Genomic DNA, 19,329 nt, shown 5'->3' on the forward strand with positions numbered 1-19,329 from the left:
AGGAATTTTAAATATTAAAATCTATGCAAATGCGTGAATGAAAAATCTTTTTCTTTGTTTATATATAAGTTGAATACACTTATCACTCTAGTACTATGGATCACCTATAATCATTTTTGAGTATCAGACATGCTCTTGCACTATTTTTTATTCTTGTATAATTATACCGGAATTATTCATGTAACAAAGTTTAAAGTTCATTTTTTGGAGGATCTATTGACAGAAATGCAAAAAATGACGACATTTTAGTTCTGTATCAGAACTAGTGCTTCGAATTAGGGACCGTAGTGCCTTGAAAGGGAGGGATGGAATGAGCCGTTGGTTGCAAATCACAACCTCACCACTAGATGGCACTAAATTTCATGCACCGGGCCTTTAAATGTAGAATTTGTATGTCAGTACATAAGAAATTTTGCTGAAATCATTTTACAAAGCGCTGTATTTGTGGGGGTGGTCTGATTGTTTGCAGTATCACTTCAGGCCTGCAGACACTTGCATCAACTTGAAACTGAAACATTATATCGTGTTAAGAAAAGTTTTGAGTCGTTTTCACGCAGCGAGGACGAGCGAGGGATGTTTATGTAGAAAGTCACTCATTAGCGTGAGTATTTAGGCTGACGTCATGGCCAATCATTAAGTAGGTGCAGGAGCCAGAGGACCCACTGATGGATCGATGGCCAATTAAACTCTCATCTCTCAGGGCCCCTGAAAGAGAATCTCCTGTCCTGCTAGTCTTTTTCTCCTCCGTCCTTCCGCTTCCCGCTCCTTTTCTTTTTCGCTCTTTCCCAGAGTGAGTGACAGGGAAGGGTCAAGCGGCCCCTGGTTCCGCAGTCACCTGGAGCGCAGCCAAAGCCTGGGCCTCCTGCCAAATTCAAAACCACTCGCAAAAGATATGAGGCTGCCTTTCAGGTGCCCTTCACCAAATCCATGTTTCTCCTTGCTTCAGGAATTCTGTAATATATGCTAATGCAATGATGTCATTGTGATTGTGGTGATATTGATTGGAAAGTAACCTTCACCGTTTGTCTTCAGGATTGAATGAAGTATTCTGTACTGTTTTGGGGCCGGCTAAACATTCTTGTGCTCGCTTATTTGTGTAAGTACTTGTAATTTCATTAGCAATTTTTGGCCGAGTCGTTTTTTAGAGTCAAAATCAAGTTTTGTCTGAGAGACAAAAAGCTGTTTTGTGCCTTTTGCATGTGAAGCCAGACGGCACAGAATTCTCTGTACGTTGACTCTGCAGGTCCAAGAAAAAATCCATCATAAGCTTTTGACTTCCTATCATCGCATGACCGACTTTTATTTATACTGATGAGTTAAAGTAAAACACTGTGAAAAACCCCAGGATGTTCCTGACCTCCCCAAAGGTCAACCAAACTAATGAGGTTAGGGCTAGAGACCGAGGGCCATTTGGCCATGAATACTACGTGTTATGCCAAAATCTGCAATTGCCAAATTTATACCTCATTCTACACAATGGATTTTAATGAGAGCAGTTTATGCATGCTTAATTTGTGGTCCTTTTAAAATGCTTCTGTCAGTTCCTGTGGATGAAGCTGACTTGGGACCCAAGCATGATAACACGAAACAACAAAAAATTAGGACACAGGTGTCAAACTTAAGGATATTTTGCATCTCAGACCCCTGATGAGAACCACCAGTGTGGTTTGAAAACAAATTTTTGTTATACATTTCAAATAAAGCAAAAACACGTAAGCAGTTATTTTTCCAGTGAATGACGTCATCATGGATACACGTATGTCGGCAGAATTTTATTTAAAATAATTCATGAAAAGCACAAACATATTAAACGACATTACAATTCTTACTAAAAACCGAGTAAGACATTTTAAAATTAGTACATTTCTATCACAGACTGTTTAAAACAGATATCTATTCGCTCACAAACCACGCCCTCGAAAAATGACGCGGTGTCGAGTGTGTAGTTGTAACGTCACTCAGGTGACGTGACCTTAATAATGCCGTCCCGAAATTTCTTGACCTTTTTGTGTCGACAAATGCGTAATGAAAATTGTTGTTTTTCTTCTTATATTTGGCCAACTAAGTTGTGTCATGCAAAAATTAATCTCCAAGAAAAAATGCACGTGTTAACATTGAATAACTAGGTTAATTGTGTTATATAGTTTTATGTACATGTAGAACTCTGCAAAAAGGAACTTAAATAAGGTGACCATAGTTTTTGTCTGTTTTATGTATTAAAACCATTGTAACCACAAATTAACCACACCGTAGTGACCGTGTTTGTCCAAACTGCGGTAATACAAACTGGCTAAATTGTAATGAATCTGCAAAAAAAACATGCTTGCTTCGCTTTTACTGTAGTAAACCCATTGCTAATTTTCCTAAGGAGAGTAAAGAAGTGAGAGGAGCAGAGAAGGAGGTGGTCAGAGTCAGACATCAGATTGAAGCGGGGCGGCGCTTTTTCCCCCTCTCCTGCAGGATTCTTTTCTGTTCCCCGGAGAGAGCGAAAGTTCACAGGAAGAAGCAGAAGTGCACTAAAAAGTGAACTGCATGTATTCAACACTTACCTGAAGCGTTAGATCTTGTCGAGGAAGCGTTTGCATGAATCCGTCTCTGTCTGGAGGCGCGGACACATCTGTCTCCAGCACGGGTGCGCACGCGTTTGGAGATACTTCGCAAGTCAAGAAGATGGACAACTGAATATGACGGAAGCACAACACGAAGTGGAATTATGATGTGTTAATGAAACAGCACAGAACGTGAGGGAAGTAGTTTCTCAGTGGTTTGTGTTTGTGCTGTGAAAATGCGCTGGGTTTGTTCATGTGCGCTGTTGCTGATGGTGATGCTGGATCATGCGGTGACTCTGCCTGCGTGGAGAAAACACACGGTAACCACATCACTGCCTTCATTTCATTCAAGTGCACTAACTAGGATCTTTCATTTGTGATCTAATACGCAAAAAGATGTTTAGTAACCTTTGAGTAGTGGGAATGACAGTAGTGTCCTGCAGTTAACAGCTTTGTATAGTTATGTAGTTTTTAAATCTATTTTTGAAAAAACTTTAAGGACATTAGTTTGAAGCTAAAATCTTGATGTTGAAAAATAAGGTTAATGCCCGTGTTGTTTATCAACGACATACAACTATAAAACCCATAGTTTATTTGTAGTAAAACCATAGTAACCTCAAATTTGTCATGGTCTCACCCCAATCATATTTTAACCATGATATTTCTGGGAAAGCCAAGGTAAACCAAATGATAACCAGTCTGCCAAAAATGTACATTTACTATAATAAAACCAGGGTTCATTAAAAAACCAGGGGACACATGGGGCATTCTCTGGTATCTCCTGAGCATATAATAAGTTTCGCTGTGCAAAGATCAAAAGCAGAAGCAAAAAGAAGAGACGGGAAAAGTCTTGAAGGTCACTGGGGGAGGGGAGACGGTGGTCTCTGGGAGGATCTCTCACATGTGGGTGACAGATATTGCAAAACCTGACGGAGAACCGCAGCGTCAGCACTCACACTGTAGAATGAAGAAAAATAGGTAGAAGTAAACCAAAACACAACACAACTAAACTTCTGAGCAGCAACTCTTTATAACTCTACAGTTCTCTAATTTATTAGTTATTTTCTGTTATACTGGTATATACCGGCCTCAAGAGTTCCAGATCCAACTCAAGATCTTGCGTTCATGTTAAAATGACAGGAAGGTCAGGGTTGGTACTAAATTCAGCAGCACTGAGCACTATTGAAATGATTAACTTGAGTCATGTGGATCATAATCACAATTTGTGTTTATTGGTCATAGTAGTTTGTCCCAAGTACACCATAAACATGGCATATTAAATATTCATAAGCACACACACATTAGGCAGTACCTAAGAGTGTAATTTTATCTCAAGCATGATCTTCACTGACGTTTGTAACCTAGGTAACCAATTACTATACCAATTCAAAACCTATTAGAGGCAAAATAGTTGGTTGTGATGGAAACACAGGTGAGGGACAGACATCATTTATTTATAAATGATTTAATAAGGGAAAGTTCACCCAAAAACGAAAATTCTGTCATCATTTACTCACCCACTTGTCATTTCAAACCGGTATGACTTTCTTTCTTCTGCAGAACACAAAAGACAACATTGACTTCCATTGACTCCTACTGTATGGGCACAAAACCACATTTTTCAAAATATCTTCTTTTGTGTTCCACAGAACAAAGAGTCATATACAGGTTCTGAACAGCATGAGGGTAAATAAATGATGACAGAATTTTATTTTCGGGTGAACTATGCCTTTAACTTATATTGATAACAATTCTTATAGCTTTTAACTTGTAGTAGTTACAGTACATGTAATAATGACTTTTTATGATCCGCTGAAAGTCAGGGACAAGGGACAAGCAATAAAATCTATACAATGAAATCATACAAATATTTTTGATACAAGTCAACAGAATGTACAAAACACAACACATTACACAAAGACAGATGCAGACAAACACAATATATCAGCATTCTTGTTTTGGTCTTTAGGTGGCAAGCATCCGGTCATTTAAACCATGTGCTCAGGTGCCTGCACCTGTGGACACGAGGTCACACGACGGCCCGGCCCGGTTCAAGCGATATGCCATCAACCCACTGGGATACAAGTGGCAGCATTTCAACGTCACATACAGGTGAGACATACAGCAGAACAACACCACCAGAAAAAGATCCAACGTTCGCTCACTAGATATACAGAAAATATGAAGGAAGGAAGAAGTGATGAGCCATTTATGTGACAGACGTGAATGCTGTCGAAAATCTGAACGATATGTAAGATACAGAAAAGAAATAATGTGGCGTTCAGAGGATGAAGGATATTTTGGGAACAGCAGATTGAATTGTGCAATCTTGGTTCGTGGCCTAGCATATAGATGTCGAGCGGTTGTGAATGGGTTTTCTGATTGATAGCAGACATACTGTACCGCAGAAACTCTTTGAACGTGCTTCATTCGTTTTCATAATTTATGTTTCCCGTCCCAAAGGATCACAAAGTTCCCCAACACGCTGAACAAAGAAGACACGCGCAAAGCTATCAGTATCGCCTTCACCAAGTGGAGTGACGTTTCTCCTCTTACTTTCACTGAAATCACCGACCTCGGCAGAAGTGCTGACATCACTATAGGTAAATCAGCCGGAAAAGAGCCGAGACGTCGAGCATACAGACAGCACGTCCTGTTACAGCGGGTTTCAGTCTGATCTGCTTTTTGTGTCAGAAGCTAACCCCCCTTTTTCTGGAGTTACAGGGTTCTACACGTACAATCACACAGATTGTTGGTGGTCTCCGTTGCATCCGTGTTTTGATGGACTGAACGGTGAGTTGGCCCATGCCTTCCTGCCCCCGCGGGGAGAGATCCACTTCGACAACCACGAGTTCTGGATTCTGGGCAAGTCCCGCTTCAGTTGGAAACAAGGTGCAGATCATTTCATGATATAGGTACACGTTCTTCGTATTAATCTTGATAAATGAATGTGACAACACCAAATATAGACTTGTAAGTATTCTACACATGGAAAAAACCTGAAACCGTTTGTGATGTAAATACAAAAAGTGACAACATAAATAAATCCTGGACTGCCCTTAACTTCCGGTACACACCCACAAACAATAGAGTGCCTGAAGATTTCAATTTCTTATAACAACCAAAAGAAACCGAGAAGAACCTACTTGACTAAACTTGTCTCTCCAATATTTCGAATTTAGACTGCGATACCAAGCTCAACCGCTAGATGTCAATGTACCATACGGTATCTTAAAATACATCAAAACTACATGACCCATTCAACAAATTGTTTATTTAATAAAATGAACATACAACAAAATTCAACAAATCGTTTATTTAATACAAGTATTATACAATAATACAAAGTAAATAATAATATGAATTAATATGAACATAAATTAAAAAAGATATAAATAGTTATATTATTAAACACTAGCCAAACACAGACCGGAAGTTAACTGCAGTCTCGGCGCGGCCATCCGACGAAACGGTCTATAGTCGATTGTGTTCTGTACAGGTGTGTGGCTGAATGACCTGGTTCAGGTAGCTGCTCATGAGATCGGTCATGCTTTAGGTCTCTGGCATTCACAGGACCCCAATGCTCTCATGCATCCTAATGCCACATACACAGGTCAACGAAACATCGCCCAAGATGATATCTGGGGCATCCAGCGACTTTACGGTAAGCCAAAAATAAATAAATCTCTCAAACATGTTGGAGTTTCAGATCTAAACTGTTGTGGATTTTTCATGCGTTTGAGTTTTTAGGATGCATGGATAAGAAGCGTGTGTGTGATCCCTGGGCACGGCTAGGTTTCTGCGAGAGGAGGCGGAGTTTTATGAAGAAAAACTGCCCGAAGCGTTGTGACCTGTGCTACGGTAAGACTCTGTTCAAAAATCCCCACGTACATCTGCCAGCACTAAATCCCAGTTTCACTTCATAGACTTCACACAGATAGACAAGAAACTGTTAAATCATTATCCCGTAGAATAGCTAGAGGCCGTTAAAGGCATATACGTTAAGTGTACTATTGGTATAGCTCTCCAGTAAACTAAAAAGAAGAAATTCGAATTTCAATTTTTCAATAATTTATGTACTTAAAATTAGACTAAAGTATACTTGATGTATACTGACAGAAAAGTCTTGTGTATATTTAGCCTATACTTGTACTCAGTCTCTAGTGTGAGATATCGATATCTACTTTTGTATATATAAGGATATATTTTCAAGTATAAAAACGAATATCTAAATAGGATCGTAGTAGTATACATAAAAGCAAAATATATATATATAAATAGTAAACTTTAAGGATGATGTTGTAAGTTCAGGTAAGTTTACTTAAACAAAACAAGTGTACTAAGCATACTTTCATAAACGGTACGTATTGAACTTTAGTATACCTTAAGTCACTAGTAGTATAATTGCAATGCAAATGAAAAACCTATTTGTAAACTAGTTGGGCACTCAAAGTATACTACTTTTACAGCTTATAAACTTTATGCTGATACATTTTGTGCTTTTATTTAAGCATACTTTTTATAAACTACAACGTGGACCAATAGGCAGTATTGAAATAGTACGAGTATTGCAAGTAAAGTATACTTTCTACATTAAGTGTACTTAAAGGGATACTCTACCCAAAAATGAAAATTCTGTCATCATTTACTCACTCAAGTTGTTTCAAACCTTCATAAATTACTTTGTTCTGATGAACACAAAGAAAGCTATTTGGAAAAATGTAAGCGACTGACATTTCTGGGACATCATTAACTACCAAAGTAGAACAATTATTATATCATGTTTGTGTTTGTGTTCTGTCAGGGAGGGGGAGTAATTGGAGTAATTCATGACAGAATTTTGATTTTTTGGTGGAGTATCCCTTTAAAATACTTGAAACTGCTTGAACGTTTTGAAGTATACTTAATAAAATGAACTTGAAGTAAAGTGTACTTTTTAAAGAAGTTTTTGGAAAGTTCATGTTTTACAACTCTTTGTTTGTACACCAGAGCCTCTGGATGCAGTGTCCACCCCGACCCCTCCCCCTGACAACGTCAAGATCAAAATCGTACCTCGTGGAAAAGTCGTGGGCTTTCGCTGTGGGACAAAAAATACCAGAGTTCCTCCAAAAGTCAGGTAAACCATTCTTAATTCCTAACATACCAAAATATGCATCGAGATTTACATTTAGTATGTTTCCTGAACACTTCCCAATCTATAATTTCATAGAAAAACAGGTTGTCCCGCCCCAAAACAAACACCAATGCTTTAACAGACAGATGGGTGTTCTGTTTGGTGATGCTTACAACACCAATAAACTGTAGATTTTCTGTTGGATCACAGCTTTTCTTATTTTCTTGTGTTCAAAGCCTAGGCTCAAATATGCATTATATATTTTGTCTCACAAATATTTCATTTTTTTGTCATTGATGTAAATTGTTGGTACAGCTGGTACAAGGATGGTGAGCAGCTCTTGACATCTATTCCCGGATACATAGTGATCAAAGAACGAGACATGCGCCTCGTGGCCAACGAATTCAACGAAGGCACGTATACCTGTCGCATCCATCGCCGCGGTAACATAGTCTCCGCCAACTCGTGGGAAATCCGCCTGAAGCCAGAGAAATCGTCTAACAACAGCTGATGGCGTGAGATGGGATTTACTGACCACTCGCTCTACCTCCAGGGCTTAAGAGCACTAAGAGCTGCTCGCCTGACCTCTGCTTCAGTGAAGATCAGCTCCAATGAGTGCTTTAAAGACAACTGTGGATCTCACAAAAACATAGCCAGGTCACATTTCACCCCAAACAAAATCTGTTCAGAAGTTACAGCAAAATATATGCTCTTACTGCTGCAACATGTCCAAGACATTTTACTGTTGAGCCACTTTAGTTCTTTTGTAATTCAGTTCTCATATTCGATAAGAATAATTTGATCTTCATTCTACTGTATCATACAAAAAGATGAAACACTGTATGAGATGAATACTAGTTTTTTATTCAGATCAGCATAAAGACAGTAAAACAATAACATAATATCATTATGTAGAACCTAACACAATACATCTTAAGGCATTTTTTCATAGTACACAAAATACTAATGGTCCCAAAACAGGCATAATTCTCATTATGTCTTGCTTTCAATTTTGATGTGAAGTATGACCTGGAAATTCTTGATAAGGTTTCGTCACACCGAACATTTACAGTGGCTTTTAAAACATTCATCCTACTTTTCAAGGTTTCACCTAAAGTCTTTCTCTGGGACGTGCAGTACATTTTACAAAGCCTTACCCACACTTTTTGGATCAAACACAGACTTTCACTTCTATGTGAGAAATATGGTCTTGTTTATGTCTGCTGCCTCCTACAGTATGTACACAGCAACTGACTGATCGAGCTGTTAGTAGTCAAACATGACACACGGAAACGTATCTTCAAACATCTTGAGACATTCAATTGACTCTAAAAGGACAAGTTCAAGTATTTTTTTCATCTTTTTCTAAAAATGGTATATTATTTGACATTAAAGGTGCTGTAATACACAGTGTCTGCCTTTTGGTCCACGTTATTCATTAAACAGGCCACAAGAGACATAACATTTATATTTTGATGTTATATTACTCTTAAAGGGACAGTTCACCCAAAAATGAAAATTCTGTCATCATTTACTCACCCTCAAGTTCTTCTAAATCGGTGTAAATTTCTTTGTTCTGATGAACAGAGAGAAAGATATTTGGACGAATGCTTGTAACCAAACAGTTCTTGGACCCCATTGACTACCAAAAAGTACGTTTTTTGTTCTGTTGAAAACAAAAGAAGATATTTTGAAGAATGTATCAAAGCAAACAGTTCTGCGGCACATTTGACTACCATTTTAATTGATCTTACTATGGCAGTCAATGGGGTCCAAGAACTGTTTGGTTACAAGCATTCGTCCAAATGCCTTTGTGTTCATCAGAACAAATACATTTATACAGATTTGGAACAACTTGAGTATGAGTGAATGATGAGAGAATTTTCATTTTAGGGTGAACTGTCCCTTTACGCCATAAATGCTTCAGTAAATGATTCTTTTGATTCATAGTCATCATTTAAAACAAACTGGCCCGTAATAATCTTTGCGACTGACAGAAAGAATACTACCAAATGGCAGCACACATTAATCCTACTGTAGTTGTCCTTTTCTAGGCAAACATGTAAACTAACACAAGTCCTTGTACCCTTTTGTGTTAACAATGCCCCTCACTGGGCTTGGGTAATGTAAACATTCAGCAGGCAAAACGTCCGGGACCCATGCCACAGAATAGCACAGGGTTTAATAGGAGGTGCCAGGTCCAGAAAAACAGAGTCACTGCCAGTCTTCAATATTATTCCTTCACATCAGACTTTCAATTAGTGTCCATATTAGGCAAAGTTCAGAATACAACTAATAAATGTTAATGTTGGAATGTAAAACGGTTGTTTTTCTGTTTCAAAGAACATATGAATGAAAAATAAAAGCTGAAAAAAAACTTCATACACCGAGTGGCACCGAAGGAATTGTAAACCTCCACAACTATAATGATGGCAAAAGAAATGCGGACGACTCTTCTATCGCAGGACTCTCCCCCCATGCTGGATTTACTCTCAAATTTGGTCTGTTCAAGTTTGAAAAGATTTAAACAATGAATGCGGGTTAGCATTAGTTTAATGCATAATTTAAAATGGAGATGTGTTTAAGCAGACGCTGTTCTTCGACTGGCGTACTATTCACATTGAACCGAACAAAGCATTTGTGTTTTGTTCAAAAAAAAGTTATAATCCCTAAAAATGCATAATTATGCGTTGTCCCCTAACACAAAATGTATCCAAGGAACAGGCCAACAATGTGCGTCCTTTTGGTTTAGTGGTGTGTGGCAAATCTCTGTGAAGGAAAAGGGAGATGTGTGTAAGAGCAGAGACGTGGAATCAAAACCTTTAGTCTGTGGGCGAAATTTGGCCACTATTATGCAAATCATAAAAGCCGGTTCAGCACATTGTAAAAGCAGCTGTGAAGCTCCATTTATATTCTTGGCCGCTCATGATGGCTTTGAAGAACAGCTAAGGGTTTAAAACATGATCCTTGTGAAAACCAGAATGGAATTCTGGAATGAGGATGTTTTTAGTCCTCCTCATCCTGGCTGATGCCATTTGTGCTGCTGTGATGAGAGGGAGGTGAGGTGAATGGTGAGGAGGTCCTGCTGAAGAAGGGAAGACGAAAGGTGGGCGAGGGAGATCGGTCCTCACGCGTGGGGCTGCTGCTGGGACTGCTGATGGCCTGCAACATCCGTCCTTTCCCCTCCTTCAGCATGTGCTTCTGTTATGAGACATGATAGGTAATGTTACATTACATTTTTAGTCCCCTTTGAAGCATGTTCTCTGCATTTCACAAATCCAAAAAAAGTCAAATGTGTTCAGAAGGACACGAAAGAGACCAGATGCTGGCAGAACTTTCATTCAGGGGTGAATAGTTTTGCCATGAATTGAAACGGCGATTTTCAAAACGCACAGAAAGAGCTGCACGTGTCTTTACATACCAGCGCCCCATCTGGTCCGAACATCTCCAGGAAGTTTCCTATGAACTCTCGTGACTTCTCCTCCCATTTCTGAATGAGGTCGATGCCCTTCTCCTCTACCTTTTGCACAAACTCTTTACTCTTCTCCTCCACATCTCGCACCTTCTGCTTTACCATATCCACACGCTCCTGCAGGTGGTACTTCTTCTCCTGTGAGGAAGAGGGCAGTAGAGTCAAGATGATTTCCTGAGGTCCACATCATTTTTATATTTAAAAATATAATAAAGGATCCCGTTTTTACAAATGGTTCTCTTGGCGTCTTAATACTATCAAGGACTTGTATGATAAAGGTATATTCGTATCGTTTTCGAAACTGTTTAAGAAGTTTAATCTTCCTAATTTGTACTAAATCAATGTTCTCTGTTTCCTAATCTTCCTCGTGATTCAAAAATGGATACCATTCTCTCCCTTAGTCCAGAAAGAAGAGGGATAATTTCTGTAATTTATGAATCAATACTTTTTAAATTCTGACCCATCTGAATCACTCAAGAATACCTACATTTTAAGGACCTGGATTTTTTTGGTACTTCCCTATATTTTACAAATATGATAACACGAGTAATTATACTAAAATGTATTATTACAAACTGCATGAGAAGTTAATATGAATTTATCCCATTTTAATGGTTATTATTTTAATTAAAAGTTGAATCACAATTGGAAAATGTTACTTTAAATCCTGACTGCTTCAGGAGTAGTTTTATTATTACTTTGAAGAATAAATGAGGGCAGAATTTCAGATTTAAGGTACTGTGTGGCTGAAATATGGAAAAGGACACTCACATTGATGAAGCTAACATTTAGTTCTTTGGCAGTGTATCCCCTCTGAAGGTTACGGCGCACGTAAACATCATAGTCACGCACGATACGTGTGATTATGTCAGATGTGGAAATGCCCTCTGTTCTCTGAGTTGGTGCAAACATGCCTTAAAAAAAGACAAGACAAATAGGAATCGAGTATTGCAGTTCTGTTATTATATCAATACAAATCAATGTTTTGTTTAAAGGGATAGTTCACCCAAAAATAAAAATGATCTTGTCCAAACCTGTATGACTTTCTTCTGCAAAACACAAAAGAAGATATTCTGAGAAATGTCTCGGTGGTTTTGTGTCCATACAGTGAAAGTAAATGGGGACCCAGTGTTGTTTGGTTACCAACGTTCTTCAAAATATCTTCTTTTGTGCTTGTTTTTGGCCGAACTATCCCTTTAACTCTGGTTTCACCTACCTGCTTCCTTTATATGTCTGTATACATCATCACTTCCTGCTGAGATGTATGGGATGTCGTCATGGGCAACAAAATCTATCTGTGGAGAATGTCATATCAAACAAGTAATAATTAAAATAATTTTTAACTGATGTTATAATTCAGCTTACATGTATATTTTACCCCACCCTTCTTCCCAATATAGCCTGTGAACACTAACTCTGTGCTCGGCCAGAAATTCAGGTGTTAGCGTCCACGGAGCGTTCCGGACCACTTCATCAACATAACGGCAGTGACTCACTGCATCGTACCGCTCATTCTCATCCATGACGGTGAAGCCCTTAAATGTATGCGTCAAATCATCACTGCACACTGGAAAACAATAACAAAAATAGACACTTCTGCATTATAGTGTAATGTATATATGTATGTATGAATGTAATAAATACATTTATTAAATTTAAAAACAACATTATTATATATATGGGTCAAAGAAGAAAAAGGGTTTAAGCACAAAAACAATAAGTGTAATACTGCTTTAAATTGTTGTTGTAAATAAAAAAAAGTTTTCTGTTTAATTCAATTGCATTTTTGATTTTGTTTTTCTGAGCAAAAAATAAATATCATACATTTTCCCCTGATTTACAGAAGACGCCCACTAAAATGTCATTCAGTGTAACAATCCTGTCAGGCATATTTACAACAAAAATCTATTTCTGACCTATTAAAAGACTAATTACTTTAACCCCAAATGCTAAACAGTTGTAATTTTTTATTTTATTTGCCACTATCCTAGGTTTTGCCCAATTGTCAGTAAGAATTTTTACTCATTTAAAAATGTAATATGCTCCCTTATTCTTTTATTTTATATATTTTAATATGTAAAAGTCAGAATAAGCAAGTTGTTTGAATTCGTACAAAAATATTGTGTTACACTGGATGACAATGTAACATTATTTCAACAAAATTTCACTCTCCAAAAACTTAGTTGAAACTAGAAACCATAAAGTAGACATTTTACTTGCATTTAATTTGCTTTCTATGGAGAAAAGACACTGTAAACTATTCAAACCCACCTCCTACGATGAGATACGTGTTTGGGAAAAGACACTTGGCCTGCATTAGAGCACGGGCGTGTCCGGAATGGAACATGTCAAAAATCCCGTCAGCATACACGCGCACAGGACCATCCTCTGAAGACACATAGAAGGCTTAAATGTTATACATATCTTTCATTTCATGTTAACAAATATCAGACAAATGAATCTTTATTATTGGGTGTAACTGGGATCGGTATTATAGATGCTGTGTATAAATAAATAATATAAAAGCAGTTTCGCACACCTGGAGTTCCACGTTGGGCCTCCTCCAAACGAACACGATCGTATGGTAATCCTGCAGCCTCCAGCTCATCTGAAAACGGTGCTGGTTCTCTCGCGCTCTAGAGCCACACACACATATGTTACGATCAGTGTATCCTGTGCACACAGGAAATGATGTCACCACACACCAGAACAAAATGACAAGGCGGCAGCTTCTCATGTTTCACCAAAGTTTTCCGTTGAGCTTTTCGGATACGGTCTGCTTCTTTCATCTGCCCATTCAGCTCCTGTCTCTTCCTCTTCCTGTTGAGCTCTGAACTGTGCGTCTCCATCCCTGAGGAAAAAGAAATCTAGTAAATGTAACCATATGTTACACGTTAAACTTGTCATCCTTATTAAAGGACTGTTCTGGGTTCAGAACGAGCTTTAACAGCATGTGACATTCTGCCTGTTACCACAGAAAATAAACTGGGTTAAAAGCAGGTTAATAGAAACGTAATCTGTGAGGTAAAATGTTAAAGAGGGATTTAGTACCCTGATTTTTTGTTTATACACACATATATTCATATCGTACACAAATTATGTTATTTGAGCAGCAAAACTGTCTAATTAGTCCTCTTGGCAGTGGGACTATAGTTTTGGGCGCATGGATTTCAATAAACGGCACAAACGTAACACCTGTGAGCGCAGGTATCTCTCAACTCTAGTTGTCTACATGCGCGCTAACGGCCTCACATTATCATGACAGGAGTTAAAAACGGGACATAACTTTATTCAAACAAGGTTAGTAAGCAATTTTATCACACTGGTCACATGTTAAAACGTGAACTGTTTAAGATACGCGGCTATACTTGTGCAACATTGTGTATTTTAACGTGTATTCCGTTGCAACTGTGCTGTACCGCAGGCAACCACTGCAAGTAACATGGTTAACGTTTACCGTTATTGCAAATGAGGCAACTTTATTTTCGAGCTGTATGTCCTTAGTTTATACAAATTTGTATTATATTAATTTATAACCCCGTACATTATTATAATGAGAGAACAGATTGGATTTATCGTATGTGAAAGAGCACGCCACGCTGACCCAGATCTTGTAACGTAACTTCACTGAGATGATGTAAAGTGATGTTGATGTAACGTTAGGGCGGCCAAAGATGTGGCACAGTTTCTCATAGAGAACAATCGATGTTTTCACTCTCTGTCCTTATGAATTACTCTGTTGTTGCCTGAAAGTTTGCTTAGTATTCCGCGGAATGATCAGTGGTTATAATAAAAAAAATAGAACATATCCAGACAGACAACAAATAACGTATCTTCCCCACCGTCCATATCTGGGGGACAATATTAATGTAATTTCAGTCAAATTATTGTTTTCTATACGGAATTGGAATCAGTTACCCAGCCTGGCTGCTATAAACTAATAAAATAGGTTACATTTTACCGGAACCTAACTATCGACTTGCAAAACCGATGAATACATTTTTTTACTAAGTTAACTTACCTCCTCAACGCAAGAGAAGAGAACAACATGCGAGCAGGAAATACGTTTTTCAACTTCTCTATTGAAGATCACCATTTGAAATGATTATAACAGAAGTATTACTAACCGTGAAGAAGCACACTGCAGGCAGGTTTTCTCCTTTAATCAACGTTTTTGTGTTTATCACGGGACCGCGCACACGGGAGGTTATGAGCGGTCCATCACTGTTTCTCAAGACTTTGGAGTGACGCTCCATCTGCCGCTATAATGACAGCTGACCTACATCATCACATCTCTGTGATAACACGCACACTTCCGCTCACACGACACACTTCCGCTTGAACACATCGCCATCTAGCGGTTCCTAGTGGGAACGACTGCAAGTATTAGTAAAGCAAGGGGACCATTCAAGGGCTTTCTCTGTAAGATAGTGGTTATATTTCAGTTTTACATGTAAAAAGTAATTATGTATCTCGTTTATTTTTAAGTATAGGCCTAATTCTTTTTTGTAAAACAGTAACAAGTTATAGTCTACCAATTGTTTATGTATTGTGTTCTGTACCTACATTTTTTAACCTTGTGACTTTTAATTTGGTGCATCAGACATGTATTGTCACAACATTATCTCTATATGATTACTTCATATTTGTATAATATATTAGATATAACTAAAGGTTCCATATGTTGATTCAATAATGTTGATTGAGAATAATTCTTAAAAGTTTAAATTTGCCAGTAATGTTACAGAACAATTTTACAGCTATATATGATTTGCCATTTAATACAGTTTTAGTTTATATATAAGTTCGGACTTCAAGAACATAAAATTACAGACTTAATAAAAAAGCAAGACATTTGACATATCACAAGCTGTATTTATCAAGGAATTAACTGGACAGATTCAGTCAGGATCTGAAAGCATTAATTAAATTAGTTTCCATGTGTATTAGTGTCACCCTTGTACAGCGGTTGTGAGTGAGAATGAGAGGTTTTAACATGCACAGCAGTACCATAACAGGGACAATGTTATTCATGCAACCTGAATTGCCCAGTTTCCTGGAGAAACAACCCCATCTACTGATATTCAAAACTTTTTAAAACCTGTAAAATGTTCTTATTCCACAAATGAAAAAAGAGCATTTTTGTCTATACAGAAGCAATTACAATTTGTACAGGTCATTGAGCTGCTGAGCTGAAACCGGTGGTGCTTAAGGGTCTGGAAGTGTGGACATGGGAGTGAGTTTCAGCTGTGCCCAAATATTTAACAAATGCATATTTAACAACATTTACGAATATACAGTTACCATATCATGGAAAACTCTAAACATTTAAGAGCTAAAGTAGACAAGATTTTTAAACCGAGTGTTTAAATTGTGCTTTCTATCAAATAAATGGATTAATACATCTTGGATATCATTTAAAAATGTTTTAATGGTATGCTAAAAGCTAGTAGTAACTAAATTGTAAGGCTTTGGTTTTTGACAATGCAATGGGGCTTTAAATATTACTTTAAGCAAACAATGAAACAATACTTTCAATTGAACACTCAAGCGCCATGCTCTCTTAATCTTAAATCTTTTTAGTGTCCATCGACCCTCATAGAAAGAAAGCAGCAAGTACAAATGTGTGTTTGTGGGCATGTGCAGGAAATTCCATAAAGCACATGCTGGCTACACAAAGCAAGTTTTTTGTAGAAATGCTGGTTGAACTGTAATTACACAATATGACACCTTGTCCCAGATCCTTAAGCACCAATCCTCCGCTCACAATAGCACTGTGCAATGGGGCAGTATTTTAGTGCAAAGGAAAAGTTGCATAAATTTTCTACTTGCAAGTGTTATTATCTCTGTATATTATTCTATTGCATAAAAATATGATTTTTTGTACCAAAAATTGGACTTGGAGACAAATCTAAGGAAATTCAGACCCAGACACAGAAAGTTTGATAGGTATATATCCAATGCGTTGAGATTGTGAAGTGAGAGCTGACGATTTCATGTTGGCAGAACGTAATACATTACAAAAGCATTTGCATGATGCTCTGTTCATGAAAAAAACTAACAGAGAGAAGAAAACTTACATGGACATTATGTCCCTCTCAATGATTGGTTTACAGATTCTGTTGACAGATAGAGGACCATTGCTTCTAATGTTATTTAGCCTTTTTACATTAACAGACAATGCAGTTAGGACTAAAATTTACAGACTTTAAGATGTAGAGAACGAGGCACAAACATGATACCTGAAATGACTGTTTCCCTTTAACACACTGTTCTGCTTCAACCCTGTATGTGTACGCTACTTAAACTGGATGTCATCATGTAGCAACAATGTAGTCAGTCATGTGTTTACTTCAACTGCGATTCGTGATTTCACATGTATGTTGATGCATCTTAAAAAAAACACAGCAATAGTAACTTAATTTAATTTGTGCCAGTGTTTGCAGAGCTGTTAAAGCATGTACTGTAACCTGTACCATTCTTCTTGCACTATACCTTGTATTTTTGCTCGATATGGGCTTTCTATACTACCTGCAAAACTACATTTTTAAAGACACACATATGGTGAAAACAAAAAAATTAAGGGTTTCTGCCAGGGAAGACAATTGCTAGAATAACATTTATGGCATTCAGTTGGCATTTTACAAATCAAACTAACATGATTCAATTCATCCTTTAAGCCGTCAGTGCAATGCTAAAATTACGATTTAGGGAAATGTGATATGTAGATTAACATAACACAAAGGAAAAAAACGTATTGATTTACAAAACAATCAGTTCTGTGCTTGGAAGACTTTAAATACAAATAAAGATGTAAACAATCTTGCATTCGGAAAAGCAGGATGACAGATGTAATGGGTACAGAATAGGCCTACATACAAACATGCAAAAACACACATAGAACCAAAATTTTGATCTAATAGAAAGAGCAAATTAATTCACACTTTATGCCAGATAGGATACTGACAAGTGGCATTTCCTCCAAATAAAAAAAAAATCATGTACGAAACCATCAAAAACAGATTTGAGAATACCCACTCGCAGCTGGTGAGTTGTTTCTCTTTATGTCAAACAGGCCTTTATTTTAACGTTTAACTGTGTAGGCATGCTCAGATATGTCATATGGCGTTTAATGATGATGATGATGTGTACAACGTGGCAAGACAAGGATAAAAAAATTACCTGGAAGAGCCAATGAATACAAATCAATACATCAATAGTATAAAAGAGCAAAACAACTTACAAAATAAACAGACAAAACATGCTCTTCAGAAAAAGACCAACCTTGAAAAAGATTTTGGCATATTTTCATTCTCTTCAGCGGGAGATTGTGTAGAACTGATGTTTAGACATACAATATACAAAGAGAGACAGGTACATGTACATATGGGTCATCTTTTTCACAGACAGATTAGAAAATAATCTTCATGAGCTACTTTACTATAACATCTCTTTTATACTCCATTTGCCTATGCTATCAGCTCTTTGGCCCTATGGAGCTCCTGAATTGTCATAGTCATCAGTAGCCACTAGAGGACGCTCTCTGACACACGGCAGAGCTCGGCGCACCTCAGCGCTGACTGATTCCATATGCAGCTGGACAGCACGACATTAAGGGAGTTCACAGTGACACCTTCGTTTCCTGGATCTGTCAGAGCACTTTCCTGGTTTTGCGAAGTCCTGGTCTCACGCAAACTCAGAGGGTGACTGAATGCTGTGGAGCGCATCATTTCTTTTTGCCTATCTTTTTCTCAGGCTTTTCACCCTTGTCTGAACGCACCGATCCCCCGTCTGCTTTGTCTGACCTTTCACCTCTCTCCGAACCCCCTGCCCTGCTGCCGTCCCTGCGTGTTCCCTCGTCTGTAGATGAGGTAGTTGGATGGGTCTGTCCCTGTTTGGCAAACTCTTCATGCTCACTTATACTAGCGGATATGCTTGTTACCCAGCTCTTCAAGTCATCCTGTAGGCCAGAGAGAGTTTGAAGACTTAGAAAAGTGTTATCACACAATATAACCTAATGAGTTATGATATCTATATACATACTCCTTCACCCCTTGTGTTTTCATTTTTATAATCAAATTTTTGGCTAACATATCTTACTATATTTCAAAGAATTCAGCAGATTTTGCGACAGATTCTGATTATCTCACCTCATCTTTTGCATGAAAGAGAAATTCACTTCCATCTTTAGTTCT

The 19,329-nt window shown here is 37.9% G+C and overlaps 3 protein-coding genes across 8 annotated transcripts in view; 1 reads left to right on the forward strand and 2 right to left on the reverse strand.

Annotated features, from left to right (window-relative positions):
* The first annotated feature begins 2,329 nt into the window (after positions 1-2,329).
* mmp23bb (matrix metallopeptidase 23bb) lies at positions 2,330-8,366 on the forward strand. 2 transcript variants are annotated; one of them, XM_057348575.1, is made up of 8 exons: positions 2,330-2,869; positions 4,519-4,661; positions 5,013-5,152; positions 5,268-5,441; positions 6,049-6,213; positions 6,300-6,410; positions 7,539-7,665; positions 7,978-8,366. In XM_057348575.1, exons 1-8 carry the CDS (start codon positions 2,786-2,788, stop codon positions 8,171-8,173), a joined length of 1,140 nt encoding a protein of 379 aa, XP_057204558.1. In that variant the 5' UTR covers positions 2,330-2,785; the 3' UTR covers positions 8,174-8,366. The 2 variants fall into 2 exon arrangements, with proteins under 2 accessions (XP_057204558.1, XP_057204559.1); XM_057348576.1 differs by having other exon boundaries at positions 2,333-2,869; positions 5,274-5,441.
* Positions 8,367-9,492: 1,126 nt separating this feature from the next.
* Positions 9,493-15,577, reverse strand: pcyt1ab (phosphate cytidylyltransferase 1A, choline b). Of its 2 annotated transcripts, none has more exons than XM_057348577.1 (9): positions 15,262-15,577; positions 13,840-13,985; positions 13,674-13,770; positions 13,406-13,522; positions 12,550-12,701; positions 12,351-12,429; positions 11,906-12,048; positions 11,084-11,272; positions 9,493-10,863 (listed from the first exon to the last, which is right to left on the reverse strand). In XM_057348577.1, the coding sequence occupies exons 2-9, from the start codon at positions 13,981-13,983 to the stop codon at positions 10,669-10,671; spliced, it is 1,116 nt and encodes a 371-aa protein (XP_057204560.1). In that variant the 5' UTR covers positions 13,984-13,985; positions 15,262-15,577; the 3' UTR covers positions 9,493-10,668. The 2 variants fall into 2 exon arrangements, with proteins under 2 accessions (XP_057204560.1, XP_057204561.1); XM_057348578.1 differs by having other exon boundaries at positions 9,496-10,863; positions 13,879-13,985; positions 15,262-15,573.
* A 312-nt stretch (positions 15,578-15,889) lies between these two features.
* LOC130562465 (spectrin beta chain, non-erythrocytic 4-like) overlaps positions 15,890-19,329 on the reverse strand; it is a 60,398-nt gene continuing 56,958 nt past the window's right edge. For all 4 annotated transcript variants that reach the window (XM_057347481.1, XM_057347479.1, XM_057347477.1 and 1 more), the window contains exons 36-37: positions 19,285-19,327; positions 15,890-19,094 (exon numbers count right to left, since the gene is read on the reverse strand). In XM_057347481.1, the coding sequence (XP_057203464.1) occupies positions 18,861-19,094; positions 19,285-19,327 (277 nt within the window). In that variant the 3' untranslated portion in view covers positions 15,890-18,860. The remainder of the gene's footprint in view (positions 19,095-19,284; positions 19,328-19,329) is intronic.

The sequence above is a fragment of the Triplophysa rosa genome, linkage group LG12 (assembly GCF_024868665.1).
Source record: "Triplophysa rosa linkage group LG12, Trosa_1v2, whole genome shotgun sequence".
Lineage (NCBI taxonomy): Eukaryota > Metazoa > Chordata > Actinopteri > Cypriniformes > Nemacheilidae > Triplophysa > Triplophysa rosa.